General features: G+C 39.7%; 1 protein-coding gene across 1 annotated transcript in view; it reads right to left on the bottom strand.

Moving 5' to 3' along the window:
* TSPAN2 (tetraspanin 2) overlaps window positions 1-18,252 on the bottom strand; it is a 226,621-nt gene that overhangs the window by 28,193 nt on the left and 180,176 nt on the right. The window contains exons 3-6 of the mRNA XM_089668119.1: window positions 17,542-17,639; window positions 10,819-10,893; window positions 4,440-4,535; window positions 2,385-2,465 (exon numbers count right to left, since the gene is read on the bottom strand). Of these exons, the coding sequence (XP_089524245.1) occupies window positions 2,385-2,465; window positions 4,440-4,535; window positions 10,819-10,893; window positions 17,542-17,639 (350 nt within the window). The remainder of the gene's footprint in view (window positions 1-2,384; window positions 2,466-4,439; window positions 4,536-10,818; window positions 10,894-17,541; window positions 17,640-18,252) is intronic.

The following is an 18,252-nucleotide window of genomic DNA, read 5'->3' as shown; positions in this document are numbered from 1 at the left end:
ATGACACAGGGAGAAGACACTTTGGAATGCAGATAAGATTATTTGTGCTTCCAGTTCAACTTACAGGAAATTTTGGCAAGAGCAACAATTTTTTTTTTACTGAGCTTGCTGAAAATGTTCACTTCCTGAAAAATGAACAATAATGCAGCCACCACATATAAGGACTGGTGATTTGCAATATCACAATTTTGTCATTGGGTTTGGATATTCTTTAAAGGATAAGTTCACCTTTGGGAACATGTTACATGTTCCACCCATTTTTTATGGTGGAACATGTAACATGTTCCAATAGCTGCAGCTGCGCCTGCCCCCCCTCCCTCTGGCAGATAGTACGGGGGGAACACTGTGGTAGTTCATTGAAGCTTCAGAATATCTACTTGACCGTACATCTCATATGGCAAGCAGATATTCTGACATGTATGCAGGAGGCCTGCATGGCATAAGCAATCTACTAATTGTTGGTGCAATACTTTCCAGGCTCCTGCAGACAAAAAATAATAAATACACATTTTTTTCCTGCAAAATCAAAATCAGCATTTATTATTTTTGTCCAAAAGGTGAACTTATCCTTTAAGGAGTAAAGAAACCTTTTACTTTTACTTTTTACGCATCCACTTCCCCCCAAAATTTATACTAATCCCTCTGTCATGGTCTGCTGCATTGGATGCTTACCTTGTGTTGGCTTCTTCAATCTATATGCACGTTTGCAGTTTGTATACCCATCTACAAGCCCAATATAATTTTATGGGGCCATACTACACATGTGTAGGTGTGGCTTAAAAAAGTCAGCATGAGGTTTCTAAACAATGCAGCAGTGCATATAAAGCTTTGCAGAGAGGAGAGTGGGACCAGGATCTGAACTCATGGCCTCAGCTGCATTCAGTAGTGGCTCTTCTTGCTCAGTCACCTGAGATGCTGCATAACAGCCTGTCAGAACCCTTGGATAATCGTGTCTTATACCTTGTGTCTGGGGAACCCCAAACATTTTGCTCCTCCCATGAGCTTTCTATTTAAGCCATGTTTTTACACTTCTTTTTTGCCAGATTATTGTGCTCTCTCCAGCCGATATCATGCTCCTTTGCATACCTCAATGCACTGTTTAATTGGGCAACTATGTGGCAAATGAGGTTTAATGTTGATAAATGTAAGGTTATGCACTTGGGGGCTAAGAATATGCATGCATCATACATACTGGGGGGGGGGGGTACAACTGGAGGAATCAATGATGGAGAAGGATCTGGATGTTCTGTTAGATCACAAGCTTAATAATGGCATGCAATGCCAAGCTGCGGTTTCTAAAGCGAGCAAAATCCTCTCTTGTATTAAAAGAGGTTTAGACTACAGAGACAGAGATCGTTTTACCCCTGTACAAATCATTAGTAATAACTCATCTGGAATATGCAGTTCAGTTTTGGGCAACAATTCACAAAAAGAACATTGGGGAATTAGAGAAAGTACAGAGAAGGGCAACCAAACTGATAAGAGGCATGATGGAGCTCAGCTATGAGGAAAGATTAGATGAACTGAATTTATTCTCTCTTGAGAAGAGGAGATTAAGGGCGGATATGATCACCATGTATAAATACATCAGTGGTTCATATAGTGAACTCGGTGTAGAGTTATTCACCCTGAGGTCATCACAGAGGACAAGGGGGCACTCTTTACGTCTGGAGGAAAAGATATTTAATCTCCAAATACGGAAAGGTTTCTTCACAGTAAGAACTGTGAAAATGTGGAATAGACTCCCTCAAGAGTTGGTTGTGGCCAGCTCAGTGGATTGCTTTAAAAAAGGCCTGGATTCTTTCTTGGATACACAGAATATAACTGGATACTAACATTTATAGGTCAAGTTGATCCAAGGAATATCCGATTGCCTCTCAGGGGATCAGGAAATACTTTTTTCCCCGGTAGGAGAAAGTTGGATCATGCTTTACTGCTTTTTTGCCTTTATAACTTTTATCGGTCCCTGCCCTCAAGGAGATTTCAATTTAAGGTACCTATCTCACATGAATTCATACATATACTAGGGCTACTTTAGACAGGAGTTAAGTAATCTACCAGCAGGTCTTTGAAAGAAGCACAGGAAGAACATGCAAATTCCATGTAATATATGTCAGGGTTAAAATGTAAACCAATGACCCCAGTGCTACAAGGCAGAAGTGGTAAAAACTCTAAGCCACTATGCTGCCCCACATTATCACACAGAAATATGAGTTTTACTTGTTTTCAGTGCCAAAAACTGACAGCACCGGCCTGCTGGCTGCTAGACCAGAGTACTTCACTGATTATGTAATTCCTAAAAGCACAGATAATTTCCAAAGCACCACTGGTAACATACTGTACAACCTGAAGTCAGTATGACTTGCAGTACATAAAAATCCTACCTTGTATTCTTTATGCTCCTCTAAGCACAAGCTGCTTACACGCTGTGCACTCTGGGGGTCTTCATTTCCACAGCATTTTGCCTAAAAAAATACATCGTAAAATAAATTAACAAAGGAATTTTATTGGAAATAATGCCTTTCCAAGCTGTCAACCAGATGGTATAGAACGTTTCCATTTTTTACAGGCCTAGCTAGCTAGATATAGATGAATCCAGCCTTATTTAGTAAAGACTGCTATGATGATATGTTATATTCAGCAACCCACAGCAAACAACCAGAATCAACCTTTCATTGGCCCAACTTCAGCAGAATTCTGGTTGGTCGCACCTAAGAGTTAGTATGACCAATTAATACCAAAGGCTTCTATATTTATATTTTACATTGTTTGCGTGTTTTTTCAACTATTGCAAATGTCAAATGTTCATTTGAATAGGTTGCTTTGCCTGCGTTTTTTTCAGGAAAAAGGTCCCTGCACATTTATTAAAACATAGCCGCGCTGAAATTACATGGTGCTTCTGCACCATGAGTTTTCCAATCTGAACCATGTTTTTGCAGTGCATGGGGGTGCCATTAGGAGTTATAGCATTTTGAGTGCTGTTGCTAGCGATTTACATGCATTCCTGCACCCGCATATATGTAAACGTAGCATCAGTAAAGAAAATGTTTACTTTGCAAAATGAATGTTGGTAAATAAGGTGAACCCGTGTTCAGTTTGAGCGTCAATTCACATCAGTGTGCTGCGATAAGGCACTCAGGATCAGAATAAGAAATTTATTATCATTTACCATAAAAATCATAAAATTAAATTACTGCAATGCACACTACTGCATTATGTGCATTGGTGCATTACGGTGTCATTCATTTTGAATGGCAACCTAAAACACCTTCACATGTGCCTGCATTGCACAGTGAGCTGCTGAAAATGCTGTATGTATGTTTTTTGGTCTGCTTTGGTGTGTCAGACAACCTATTAAAGTAAACAGGTTTCCCAAATGCAATGTACATTATACACTACAGTGGACTGGGCCAGTGTAAATAGGCCTTGAATACCCAATCACGTGCGCGGGAAATGAAAGCGAAAAACAGTTTTTTTTTTTGCTAGCACGTATTTGGACATTCAACACAACATGAGCATGGTTTCACCTTACATACTAACTTTCACTTGAGTGGCAATACAAGTGGACAACCTCTACTGCTTTAATAGATTATTCCCACAGAATCATATTTTTCGAACAGGCAGGATCCATTTCTCCAGAAATGTAACCGACAGAAGTACAGTATGTTGTATAAAATACAGTACAGGCATACCTCGGTTTACGAACGCCTCAGTTAATGTAATTTTCGGTTTACGAATGAAAATCCATTGAAAATAATGCTTTGGTTTACAAATTTTTTTTGCAAAAAGAACAGAATAATTGGTTTTCAATGCATTTACTAGTTTTTTTTTAATCATGTCCCTGTACAGTACAATGCATTTAAAGTGCACTTTATAAAGAGTTTTGAACAGATAAGACTTTTTTTTACTTTTTACTGACCTCCGGAATGGATTAATTGGTTTTCAATGCATTTACGAATTTTGTTTTAATCATGTCCCTTTACAGTTTTTATGCCTTTAAAGTGCACTTTATAAAGAGTTTTGAACAGATAAGACTTTTAATGACTTTTTTCTGACCTCCGGAATGGATTCATTGGTTTTCAATACATTTATTAATTGATTTCTAATCATGTCCCTGTACAGTATTTATGTCTTTAAAGTGCACTTTTTTTTAAAGAGTTTTAAACAGATAAAAGACTTTTTTTTTTTAATTTTTTCTGACCTCCAGAACGGATTACTTGGTTTTCAATGCATTCCTATGGGAAACTGCGTTTCAGTTTACAAATTGTTTGCAATACGAAAAGTCCCGCAGAACGCATTAAATTCGTAAACCGAGGTACGCCTGTATGTCAATTCTGAGACCAAATTAATCTACTGTAGTTATTTTCAAGAGTATGCGTATCTTCAAAATGTGGTATTCTTAATTTTCCCACTATAACAAACATACGTTTTATACTCACAAATGTGTGAAAATCTTGCAGAGTTTCATTTCCTCCTCCTTTTCTTATATAGTCTTCATAGGCCTTAGTGTATAATTGCTGAGCATCTGTAATTGTCTGTTGAAAGAAAACACAAACACTTCACAAATAAATAGGGGAGCAGCTAGCTATATTTCTAGAAATGACTGTTCTGAACATGGTTCTATTGTGAAGATATGACTTGTTAAACTATCGATTTTGAAAAATAACAGATAATATCAAATGCATAGTGCATACTGAACAGATGATCACCAACCTAATAGGCACTCACAATGCAGTTAACGATTTCTTGTACAGCAGCTAAATGGAACTGAGACATAGATTTGATGACTTGATTATACTACAAGCTATAAACTATAGATTTGAAATACATTATGACCCTCTCATCCCAAAAATCTCTTCTACCATCCTCATCTTTCTTACTTATCTTGCCTACATTATTTTATCCTAGGTTCACACTTATGCGAACTTCAGCGCGGTTTCCAGTTGCAGAAATGCACTACAGTCCATTTAACATGGTTTCTTATGGATCTAGTTCACATCTGTCTGTTTTGCAGCAAGTCCATTTTATGAAAAGGATCGGGGACTTTTGCATGTAATAGACCTCAATGGACCTGCAGCAAAAACACAATGTTGTGTTTTTGATGCGCTTGGTGTTTTGTTTTTTTTGCTAATAGGAAAGTAAGACAGCTTCGTTCATGAAGTGCGACTTTGATGTGACTTTACACTATCTGGCACTCAAGTAGCATGAAAATTGCATCAAAGTAGTATAGGAACTTTTATGTGTCCAAAGTCGCATGTTAGGGTTGGGGTTAAGGGCTTGGGTTAGGGTTAAATGTTGGGGTTAGGGTTAAGGGCTTGGGTTAGGGTTAAATGTTGGGGTTAGGGTTAAGGGCTAACCTTAACCATAACATTTAACCCCAACCCTAGCCCTTTACCCTAACCCTAGCTCTTAACCCTAAACAGGGGCGGACTGACCATTTGGAAACTCGGGCACTGCCCGTGGGCCCGGGGTCAGTAGGGGGCCCCATGAGTTGCCCCTGGTACCTTTTTCATAGGCTTTTTTGAGTTTTGGCAAGGACACAGGGGCCCCATGATCCCCTATTGCCCAGGGGCCCCATGAGTTGTCAGTCCGCCCCTGACCCTAACCCTAGCCCTTAAACCTAACATGCGACTTTGGACACATAAAGGTTGCTGCACTACTTTGATGCAACTTTGATGTGACTTGTTAAAGAGAGAGTGCCAAAGAGTGTAAAGTCACATCAACGTCACATAAAAGTCACACTATATGAACAGAACTGTCATACTTTCCTATTAGCCAATAAAAACTCCAGCAACCACAAAACGCATAAAAAAGTGTAAAAAAGGCATGTTCAAAAACACAAAATGCACTAGAAAAACTCATCAACTGCAACTAGCCTTACTGTGTTGTGCTCCAGACTGGGGAACACAAATCCTTATACTGCTGCTTTCCGTTAATGTGCGTATTGTCTTTCGTGTTACCGCAACCCATAATACGCGTGTTGGTACGCTGTAACGCCATTCATTCTCAGAGTCACCCCAGTGCACTTGTGTTGCAGTGAACCACAACATGCAGCAGCACACTTGTGTTATAATAAATAGCGAATGCACCAGGTCTTTTAGGCAGTCCATTAAAATGCATAGGCTGCCCGAACACAACAGAGTTAACAGGCAGAATAACAGGGTAAATCCAGCCTAAAGTGAAGCTTTTAACCACTTGCCCTCCAGAGGATTTACCCCCCTTCCTAACCAGGCCATTTTTTGTTTAACTGACAATTGCAGGTTATGTAACGCTGCACCCAAATGAAATGTATCTCCTTTTCTTCCCACAAATAGAGCTTTCTTTTGGTGGTATTTGATCACCTCTGTGTTTTTTATTTCTTGCACTATAAACAAAAAAGACTGACTATTTTGAAAAAAAATTATATTTTTGACTTTTTGCTTCAAAACATATCCAGTAAAAAAAAATGAAAAAATTACATTATTTTACAAGTTTATGCCAAAATGTATTCTGCTACATGTCTTTGCTAAAAAAAATCCTACTACATGTAAATTAATTAGTTTACATGAAAGTTATAGTGTCTACAAATGGCGATATATATACTGGAATTTCTTCTTTTTTTTTTTTATACTAGTAATGGCAGCGATCAGCGACTTACAGTGGGACTGTGGGACTGCGGCAGGCATTGTGACACTGGGGAGGAACTGACTAACTGTCACTGACATCCCAATAACACTAATACAGTGATCAGTGCTAATAAAAAGCACTGACACTGTACTAATGACACTGGGCAGGTAGGGGTTAACATCTGGAGCGATTAAAAAGTTAACCGTGTGCTACGTGCTGTTTTACTGTGTGTGCTGTGTGTGTTTTACTAGGGAAACATGCTGCTTTGTATTGCTCTGCTATGCAGAGCAATACAAAGCAGCATGTTGGTGCTGACAGGGGAGAGATCCGTGTTATTTACACACAGACCTCTCCCCTTTCACTGTTCCTCGGCGATCACTGGGTTCCAAGTCCGTCCGGGACCAGGTGCTCGACATTTGTAGCCGCCAATGGTGTCGCGTGCCCCCTACCCGGAAATGCAAAATCACGTACAGTATGTATATAAATATATATATATATATATATATATATATATATATATATATATATGATTCTGCTATAGGGTGGTGGAGAACCGGTTAAGCTGGCCATAGATAGATAGATTTTCTAACAAAAATTGTTAGAAAAGTCTTAGGAAAATTTGTCTGAAAATTCCCAGAACATTCAATGTCGTTTGAAAAACTTTGTTGCTTTTGACATTCAATGTTGGAATGAATGGACTTTACTGAACGAAAACCACACACACCATTAGAAATGAATTTGTTCAAGAATTGTTTCCCATCTTGCTCCTTTAATTTCAACCGCAGTGATGAGAAAATTCATACAACAATTTGACCCCATTAATGATTAGAAAAATGAATAAACATTCTTTTCCTAAGTATCTTCCTAAGTACATAAATAAGCCGTGTCCAGCCCCATGTTTGCATTGGCCTAAGTTGTTCGGGAAGTTATGCAGCTTAGATAGATCTCAGAAGGTTATCACAGTTTAACACAAACCAAGAAATGATGCGACATTGTGCAAAACAGCCTGGGAAGCTTCTGAAAGTCCTGACTGACAAGATGCTGGAAAAAAATTGAAATACAATTTGGGGAAATTATTAAAAAAAAAAAAAAAAAAAGAAGAAACTCCTAGAAAACATGTATGTTCTTTATTTCTGGGGAAAAAAATTGTCTAAGACACTTATTCCAGAAATGTCAGGAAAACTAATACTTTTCTGAGCTTTTAGGCCTGGTAGGTTGCAGGGGTCATAGGGCGGCAAGGTCACAAAGGCAGTAGGCATAGGTGCGCAATCAAAATCGACCACTCATTCAAACTTAGAAAAAACTCCTAGGATACAAAGTTAGAAGTCTTTAAAATAGAAGGGGTGAAACCTACTGGCAGTTCTGGGATATTCATGCTTACATAATAGTAACTGTAGAGGCAACTTAAGGATTCTGGAGGAACAGGTGAAAATTCATAAAGGCTGCATATGGGCAATAAGAGATATTGTGCCCAAATATCCCTCAGTCTCACTCGACCTACCCTTTGCCAAGCACAGGGTGCACACTCACATATTGCTGCCAGCAACAAAAAATGGCAGATTCATTTTTGTGGCAATTAGTGGCAATGCATGACTTCACTGAGCACACCCACTATTGGTCTGCTGCAAGCAGCTGCTACCTGATACTTCTGATGGGTCACTGTACCTGGACACCCTGCTCTTTGGATGTCCCTGTTGTCATCTCTACTGCCCCACATCCATCCCTTCTTCCAAACTGGAGCCCCGTTTCTACTCTTACCCAGTTTCCCTGACTCCCACAAAAAGTTATAAAGTCCACTATCACTTCTGTATGTTCTGGATGGATTATTCCCCTAGCAGGTACACTTTGCTAATGTATAACATGTCTTTCCTAACCTATTGTCCTTTTACTCCCAGTCCCAAACTCTCTGCATTGGCTTGCCATTCTGAGGATGAGAGCTTACTTCTGAGAGTTGCTCTTGTCTCCTACAGAGGTGACACTCTTTGCCCTGTCCCTGCCTCTAACTTCCCTGTTCCAGACATTTTTGTATATGATAGTGAGGACACAGGATTCTCCCTAACACTTTTGTTGAATGCTGAGAAGGATCTCAGGAATGAATGATAATAGTGTTTTTTTCTTATAGCGTCTGTGCTGCTGCTCACTGTAGCCCACTACTGTACACTACCAATTCTCTATTCTCTTGTCTCTCCCCACCACGCTTTTCCAATAATCAGCAACAACCTATTTTAAGAAAAAGTACATATGACCTTAATAATGCTCAGTGAAATTCATTATCAACATTAACAGTGCTATCCTTTGTGTCAGTGGTAGAAAGCCACAATCCAGCAACATCAGGGATCTGGGGAAACCCCCACCAAAATATTACAGGAGTGTAGCGTGTACCTATATAGGAGTGCCTGCCAAAAGCAGGATAACCACTAAGCTGAACATGTGCTGAACTGTCAGTATAATTTTAGCTACATCATGGTTACGGAAAGTTTGAACAGATACATGTGGCTAAGCTACATTGTGGTTTTCAGGTTTACATTAAGATGTATGATGTCCTGTTAAAATAAAAGTGCACTGAAATAATAGGAGTTTTGTACCCACCAAAATTCTTTTTTTCATTGAGGGGCACAGAAAATCTTGAGCCTTCAAGTTAAACGGTTGTCTGCAGGAGGATTGGACATTAGCTAACTAAAAAACTGTAGGCCAGCTCAGGATAACTCTTCCTACTACCAGTATACCTCAATTTTTTTTTCTTACAGTATGCATTGAGGACACAGGATTTTTTAGACCATTGGGAAGTCCAAAAGCAGTCTAAGTGAGGAATTAACAACACAGCAAAAAAAAAAAAATGCTAACAAGCCCAAGAACACACTAGACAACCAGGGATTACTTACAGCTTAAAGGGCCCAAAGTTGGCATCAGATTTGGCTGAAATATCCACCTGGTAGATCTTAAAGAACATGTAAACAAAGGACCAGGTGGCAGCCATGCAAATCTGGGAAACAGATGCTTGAGGCAGAAAAGCCCAAGAATTGCTCACAGACTGAGTACAGTGGAGTGTGCCTTTACAGGAAATGGTGGAACCTGATCATTGATACCAAAAACTTGAATGAAGGTGTGGCTGACTAGATATGATGGAATGAAAAGATGGTATGGTCTTCGAAATAGCGAGAGGGCCCAGCCTCACCCATCAAAGTTAAAAAGGAACTCTGAGGATGGAATGACTCCAAATGTGGAGAACATGACCCTAGGCTTCACTCATCAGCTGCATCAGATGTTGCACTGCAAGCAGCCCTGGAGACATTAGTAGAAGCATGTTGTTGCAACTATGTGGTGGTAAGACAATATGTAGGCTCAAGGTATGAGGCAAGGACTCAAGTACACAGAAAACCTGGGCAGCTGGCAGCACCTGATAATTGGATAGCTGAAGGTGACCCAAATCACTGTAGGTGTTCAACAGGGACAGGTCAAAGACTTGAGTTCCTTGTGGCTTTTTGCAGCTGGGAACAGCAGCAAGGATATGCTTCCTCAATATTATATGGTGGGAAAGAGAGCACTGAGTGCATGGCACTTAACCTAGTGGATGATGCCAATGCCTAATCCCACAGCATTAACCCCTTATGTGGCAAAAACCAGCAGGATTAGGAAATTATGGTACTCATGGACTAAACAAGTGAGGTAAGTCCCATCCTACCCACTAGGTGAATCTTCAGAAACAGGAAAAATGCTGAGGCAATTTTACCAGAACAGAGTCTGGAAAGTGCCTCACATGAAACTCAGCATCCAAAGGTCACCCTATGGCTATCTCTGCATCGACCAGTCCAGTGGGTCTATACATAGTACTCCAAAAGCAACCCCGAGGAAGACCATGCCACATAGCTGCAACTGAAGAGACAAAGATCCAGTGCCAAATAAAGAGGGGTATTGATTCAGGAAAGAATTGAGGAAAGAAAAAGTGCTAGCAAAAATAAGTTAGTTTTTAACATAGCAGAACTGCAAAAAGATGTCCGTCCTCATGGGAGAAAATAAAAAAACTGAAGCATGCTTGTAGTGAGAGGGGTTATCCTGGGCTGGCTTACAGTTTTCTTGTTTGCTATTGTCCAATCCTCTTGGAGAAAGCAGTATAACCCAAAGGTTAAAAACTTTCTGTGTCCCTCAATAAACGAGAAAGAAAATTTGTTGTTACAGATCAAATTGTATGATGAGAGTAAATATTGTTATTACCTGTTGTTTGCCCAAAAATGCAAATACTCCTGCTGTGACTTCTGCAGCAAAAATGACAAGTAAGCAGGCAAAAAACTGAAAGAGATGAAAATTACATTAAGTCAAATCCACAATGTCTCCATCTCCATCTAAAGGTTTATTATTTTCTATCATTTGTAGTCCAGTAAAAAAAAATGCTTATGTATGGTAAGTTGGCTGTTTTCTTCCACATAGCAGAAGCAAATATCTTACATGGTACATAATAATACATTTACCATGGTATAATTGAAACAAATACTATAGATTATACATGCATAGTTAAAATATCTTATAATGTAGGCTTTTTTTTTGAGTACAGAGGCCTCTCTTAAAACTCACAGTATACAACATTAAATCAACCATTCAGATGTATCACTTTGACAATACCCTTCTCTCTTCCTAAGCATCCAAAATATTAAAGTTGAAGGTTAGGTATGATTTTTCTTTCTTAGTTACATTGGTCCAACTTGGACTAATGTAAGTATGCATATCTCACACCTGAAAGATCCCTGTAGAAGATAGAAGTCACTGTAATAGTCACCACTACTACAGTGACAGCAGCAGGCTTCCGAGTCCAGTGATGAGTGGCTGCACTCTGTATGGTAAAAATAGAGAGATACTCGCTCAGTACTGCTGCCATATACAGAAAGTCTTGTATTTTTCTCAAGGAATGCAAGGCATTCTCTGATTGGGCGAGGTGTATAGACAGGCCGGTCATGTCATGACCTGGATCCAGAAGACTGCTGCTCCATAGTAGCAGCAGAGGGAGATTCCTCCTATTCTGTAGTGACTCTGTCACTTCCTGTTGCATCAGCAATCAATACACTGACAAGGGTTTAACTATTCCCAATTCTATTCAAAACTAAAAATAAAAAAGTTTTGACTATACATACACTATTAATCTGAATTCCAGCAGATATACAATTACAAATTAAAACAGCTTTATATTCATTATTTCATCATGAAATGGATCCTTTAAATGCAGGTTAAGTACCTGAATTTGACCTGACATCAGCCTTCTGCAGTGTAATGTGCAGCATTGTTCAGTGATGGAGCCAATCAGATGTGCTACAGTGGAAGAAGCATGCTGATCCTAAAGCCCTGTACACACGGCTGAATATAGTCCGGTTCAACAGAAAGAATCCAACAATCGGCCCGTGTACACACCAGCCTGTCTGACAGAAGCTGACCAAACTGTGGGCTTCTGACAAATGGTCATGCTGGAGAACCAGCATCCAATTGTCATCCGATCAGTGTTGGCAGCCAATGGCTGCCAGTGCAGACCGGTGTGCTCTGGCGGAGAGATTGCTGTACTACCATTAGATCGAAAGTACAGCGAGCTCCTTCCGAGCTCTTAATTTTTCTTTGTTCATTGTGCTGGGATGAACAAAAAAAATGATGGTGTGTACCACGCATTAGCAGGTAAGAAATTGACATATACACTCATCAAGCAATTTATTAAACTACTGTATGCTGAAACATAATTGTCACTATACAGTAGTTTACTCAGAACAGTCCAAAAAAAGGGAGAAGCAGGTCTGTGGATGGAAATACCTTGATGAGAGAAGTCAGAGAAGAATAGCCACACAGGAGCTGAAAGAAAGGCTATGGTAACTCAGAAAACCTTAGTTTTTGCAACTGTGATGAGTAGAAAATCATCTCAGAATGCACAGCACATAGAACCTGGAGGCCGATACGCTACAAGAGCAGAAGACCATGTCAGTTTCTACTCTTGTCAACCAAGAACAAAAAGCTAAGACAAATGTGGGTACAAACTCAACAAAACCAAACATGTAAAGACTGGAAATACGGAGTATGGTCTAATGCAGGGGTCTCCAAACTTTATAAAGAAAGGACCAGTTTACTGTCCTTTAGACTTTAGGGGAGCAGGATTGTGCCCAGTGGGAGTAAACAATGTCCGATTGTTGGTATTAGGGGGAGAAATAGTTATCAGTGGAAGGAATTATGCCCCATTGTTGTCAGTGGAAGGAATAGTGCCCCACTATTTGTGTCAGTTGCAGAAATTATGCCTCATTGTTGGTGTCAGTAGCAGGAATAATTCTACAAGGGCCAGATATAGGCCAGGAAAGGGCCGCATCCGGCCCCAGGGCTGCAGTTTGGAGGCCACTGCCTTAATGAATCCGGATATCTCCTGAGGAACACAAATGGTAGTTAACACATTTGGGATGTCCTAAAATGGAAGATTTGCAATATGAATATTCAGCTAACAACAGAAATTGTATGATGTAATCATGTCAACCAGAATCTCAAAGAAATAGTGAAGTATTGTAGAATCCATGCCATGAAAGACTGATGCTGATTTGAGTGCAAAGGGAGGCTCAGCCCACTATAAGTACAGTAGGGAACATAATTATTTGATCCTGTGCAGATTTTGTAAGTTTGCCCACTTACAAAGAAGTGAAGGGTCTTTCATTTTTATCATAGGTGTATTTTAAATGATAGAGACAGAGTATCAACCAAAAATTCAGAAAAAAACACATGATACAAATGTTATAAATGGAGTTGCAGTTCAGTGAGTTAAATAAGTATTTGATCCCCAAGCAAAACATGACTTAGTCACCAGTACTTGGTAGAGAAACCCTTGTTGGCAAGCACAGAGGTAAGATGTTTCTTGTAGTTGGTTACAAGGTCTGCACATATCTCAGGAGGGATTTTGGTCCATTCTTCTTTACAGATCTCTAAATCCTTAAGGTTTTTTGGCTGACGCCTGGCAACTTAGAAGTTTCAGCTCCCTCCATGTACATATTCTATAGGATTAAGGTCTGGAGACTGGTTAGTCCACTCCATGACCTAATGTGCTTCTTCTTGAGCCACTCCTTTTTTGCATTGGCGGTATGTTTTGGGTTATTGTCATGCTGGAAGACCCATCCACAACCCATCTTCAGTGTTCTGGAGGGAAGAAGGTTCTCATCCAAGATTTTACAATACATGGCCCTGTACATTGTCCCCTCAAGGTGGCAAAGTCAGCCTTTACCTTAGTAGAGAGACAGTGGAGAGCTCAATTTTGGTCTCACCTGACCAAAGCACTTTCTTCCAATCCTTTTCTGAATCAATTAGATGTTCATTGCCAAACTTCAGACGGCCTGTACATGTGCCTTCTTGAGGAGGGGGACGTCATGGGTGCTGCAGGATTTCAATCAAAGAGATTGAAATCATTCATAAGCTCCTCCCTCACTTTTCTCATGCTCATCCTTACCCCATGAGGTGAAAACTTGCATGGAGCTCCAGATCAAGGGCATTTGGTGGTTATTATGTATTTCTTCCTTTTGCGAATAAGGCTCCAACAGTTGTCTCCCCCTCACCAAGCTTCTTGCTGATGGTCTTGTAGCCCATTCCAGCTTTGTGCAGGTCTGAAATCTTGTCCCTGAAGTCCTTTGACAGCTCTTTGGTCATTTGCCCATGATAGTGAGGATTGAATGGAAGAAAGAGATTCTGTGGACAGGTATCTTTTATACACATAACAAGCTGTCGTTAGGCGCACCTTCCCAAATTGTCAGGACTAATCTGTGTAACACATGAGCACATAGCCAGTCTGTGGGAGCAAGAATTATTGTTGGTTGATAGGGGATCAAATACTTGTTTTACTCCTTGAACTGCAACTCAATTTATAACATTTGTATCATGTGTTTTTTCTGGATTTTTAGTTGATATTCTGTCTCTATCATTTAAAATACACCTACAGTCAGGTCCATAAATATTGGGACATCGACACAATTCTAACATTTTTGGCTCTATACACCACCACAATGGATTTGAAATGAAACGAACAAGATGTTCTTTAACTGCGGACTGTCAGCTTTAATTTGAGGGTATTTACATCTAAATCAGGTGAACGGTGTAGGAATTACAACAGTTTGCATATGTGCCTCCCACGTGTTAAGGGACCAAAAGTAATGGGACAATTGGCTTCTCAGCTGTTCCATGGCCAGGTGTGTGTTATTTCCTCATTATCCCAACTACAATGAGCAGATAAAAGGTCCAGAGTTCATTTCAAGTGTGCTATTTGCATTTGGAATCTGTTGCTGTCAACTCTCAAGATGAGATCCAAAGAGCTGTCACTATCAGTGAAGCAAGCCATCATTAGGCTGAAAAAAAAAACCAAACCCATCAAAGAGATAGCAAAAACATTAGGCTTGGCTAAAACAACTGTTTGGAACATTCTTAAAAAGAAGGAACGCACCGGTGAGCTCAGCAACACCAAAAGACCAGGAAGACCACGTAAACAACTGTAGTGGATGACCGAAGAATTCTTTCCCTGGTGAAGAAAACACCCTTCACAACAGTTGGCCAGATCAAGAACACTCTCCAGGAGGTAGGTGTATGTGTGTCAAAGTCAACAATCAAGAGAAGACTTCACCAGAGTGAATACAGAGGGTTCACCACAAGATGTAAACCATTGGTGAGCCTCAAAAACAGGAAGGCCAGATTAGAGTTTGCCAAACGACATCTAAAAAAGCCTTCACAGTTCTGGAACAACATCCTATGGACAGATGAGACCAAGATCAACTTGTACCAGAGTGATGGGAAGAGAAGAGTATGGAGAAGGAAAGGAACTGCTCATGATCCTAAGCATACCACCTCATCAGTGAAGCATGGTGGTGGTAGTGTCATGGTGTGGGCATGTATGGCTGCCAATGGAACTGGTTCTCTTGTATTTATTTATACAAGAAAACTTATTCCTGCGCCAAAACTTTCCAAATAACACTCTAAAAATGCTGCTGTGCCAATCGTGAAAACACAAACAATATAAATATAAATAAACAGCGCAAATTTAGATGATTAATCAATATAATAAATCATATAAAATAGGTGCATAAATTATTCGTGTTTGCCCTTAATCTTAAACAAAAACACCCAAAAGTCCATGTGCTGAAAACATAATTAAATTGTTGAAATAAAAGTGCAAACTTCTTTTCTTCAAAAAATACTTTCACCTTCCACCCGTGCACAAACCAACATCGAATACACTCACCAGAACTTGGTGAGTAAAAGACCTTTAAGGAATTTTTAGGGATCCTAAACCCTCTTTGGTGCCACGCTAGGGAAAATCTTCACCCTCCGAATAGACTCCACCATCCAACCAAAAGAAAAAAACTCACATAGCATAATATTGTCACACAATAGTAACTTTTTCCAAATGGAGATTAAGGCCACTCACATGTTAAACACTTGCTAAAGGCATGTTTATTATGTATAAAAGGCTTCAGTTCCAGCAGATATACAAACTTTTCCTTCCAGGACTCTCACATCCACAGTGGAACAAAGACAGGACTCCTCTTAGACCAAACAGTGAACCAAGATGGCCGCTGGAACGCACCGCTCAGCGTGCGTTCCACTCTCCGGAAATGACGTCAGGCGCATGGAGTGTGGACCGGAAATGCGTCAACGCGTTTCGCCCCTCCTGTAGGGCGTTATCAAGACGTTATCAAGGTCTTGACTCCACCATCCAACCCTATGGTTGGATGGTGGAGTCTATTCGGAGGGTGAAGATTTTCCCTAGCGTGGCACCAAAGAGGGTTTAGGATCCCTAAAAATTCCTTAAAGGTCTTTTACTCACCAAGTTCTGGTGAGTGTATTCGATGTTGGTTTGTGCACGGGTGGAAGGTGAAAGTATTTTTTGAAGAAAAGAAGTTTGCACTTTTATTTCAACAATTTAATTATGTTTTCAGCACATGGACTTTTGGGTGTTTTTGTTTAAGATTAAGGGCAAACACGAATAATTTATGCACCTACTTTATATGATTTATTATATTGATTAATCATCTAAATTTGCGCTGTTTCTCTTGTATTTATTGATGATGTGACTGCTGACAAAAGCAGCAGGATGAATTCTGAAGTGTTTCGGGCAATATTATCTGCTCATATTCAGCCAAATGCTTCAGAACTCATTGGACGCCGCTTCACAGTGCAGATGGACAATGACCCAAAGCATACTGCAAAAGCAACCAAAGAGTTTTTTAAGGGAAAGAAGTGGAATGTTATGCAATGGCCAAGTCAATCACCTGACCTGAATCCGATTGAGCATGCATTTCACTTGCTGAAGACAAAACTGAAGGGAAAATGCCCCAAGAACAAGCAGGAACTGAAGACAGTTGCAGTAGAGGCCTGGCAGAGCATCACCAGGGATGAAACCCAGTGTCTGGTGATGTCTATGCGTTCCAGACTTCAGGCTGTATTGACTGCAAAGGATTTGCAACCAAGTATTAAAAAGTGAAAGTTTGATTTATGATTATTATTCTGTCCCATTACCAAGTGGGAGGCACATATGCAAACTGTTATAATTCCTACACCGTTCACCTGATTTGGATGTAAATACCCTCAAATGAAAGCTGACAGTCTGCAGTTAAAGCACATCTTGTTTGTTTCATTTCAAATCCATTGTGGTGGTGTATAGAGCCAAAAATGTTAGAATTGTGTCGATGTCCCAATATTTATGGACCTGACTGTATGATAAAAATTTTAGACCCTTCATTTCTTTGTAAGTAGGCAAACTTACAAAATGTGCAGGGGATCAAATTATTATTTTACCCACTGTATAGTATTCCGATAAATTGCTTGATGGGTGTATGTACTTCAAGTGTGTAATTTGCTGTTTGCCTGAAGATCATCTGAACTTGAAATGTTTGGTATTGTTTTATTTAAACGAAAAACTGTATGCTGAATTGGCAGAAAAATTTCCCTTACCGCCCCAAGCAAACACTGGGATTCACGGGCAGCTCCACAGCAGCCAAAGAAGCCAATCAGCATCATCAATGCACCAGCTCCTATCAGTACATAAAGCCCTGTGAAATAAAACAAAAAGCAAATTAATCATATATTATTTTATTCAATTCCTTACATAAACTAAAAAAGACAAGTTCTAGAAAATATAAGAAAAGGAAAAAAATAAAGTTGCTTCCTGGAACCTCTTACAATCCTTTCCTTGATAAAGAACAGACAAAAACATTGAGCGAGTAATGTTTATCTGCATTCTAGTGAGCTGTAAAAATAAAGTGGTATAAAAAGCAGAAGTGTATAAAAGACAATAAATAATATCATGCTAAATGCTTAGGGTTAACCTCCTAAGACCTCTCATTGGACCATTATTGTGATAGGTTCCCTCACTGACCAATAGGCAGGTTCAAGAGAGGTGTAATGTATAACTTCAGAAGTTATATCTCTGGATCTAACAATCATTTTGGCATGCCTATTTGCTAATGATAAAATGGGTATTAATCATGTCATCTCTCACTTCTTTCTTTAAAGGCTCTATAAATAAGGTTCCCTTGGGCCTTCAAAACATTTTTTGCCTGTCTCTGGAATCCTATCAATAGGACAACACATGTTTCTCCATCCATGTTAATCAGCTGCTGGGCTACTCTATTTTGACAACCACCAGGGTTGGCTAGCAGAAAA

This window comes from Staurois parvus, unplaced genomic scaffold (assembly GCF_062004578.1).
Source record: "Staurois parvus isolate SC_StPar_1 unplaced genomic scaffold, SC_StPar_1.0 ptg000056l, whole genome shotgun sequence".
NCBI classification, from domain to species: domain Eukaryota; kingdom Metazoa; phylum Chordata; class Amphibia; order Anura; family Ranidae; genus Staurois; species Staurois parvus.
Note: the sequence above shows the minus strand (reverse complement) of the source record. Positions and strands in the feature narration are given on the sequence as shown.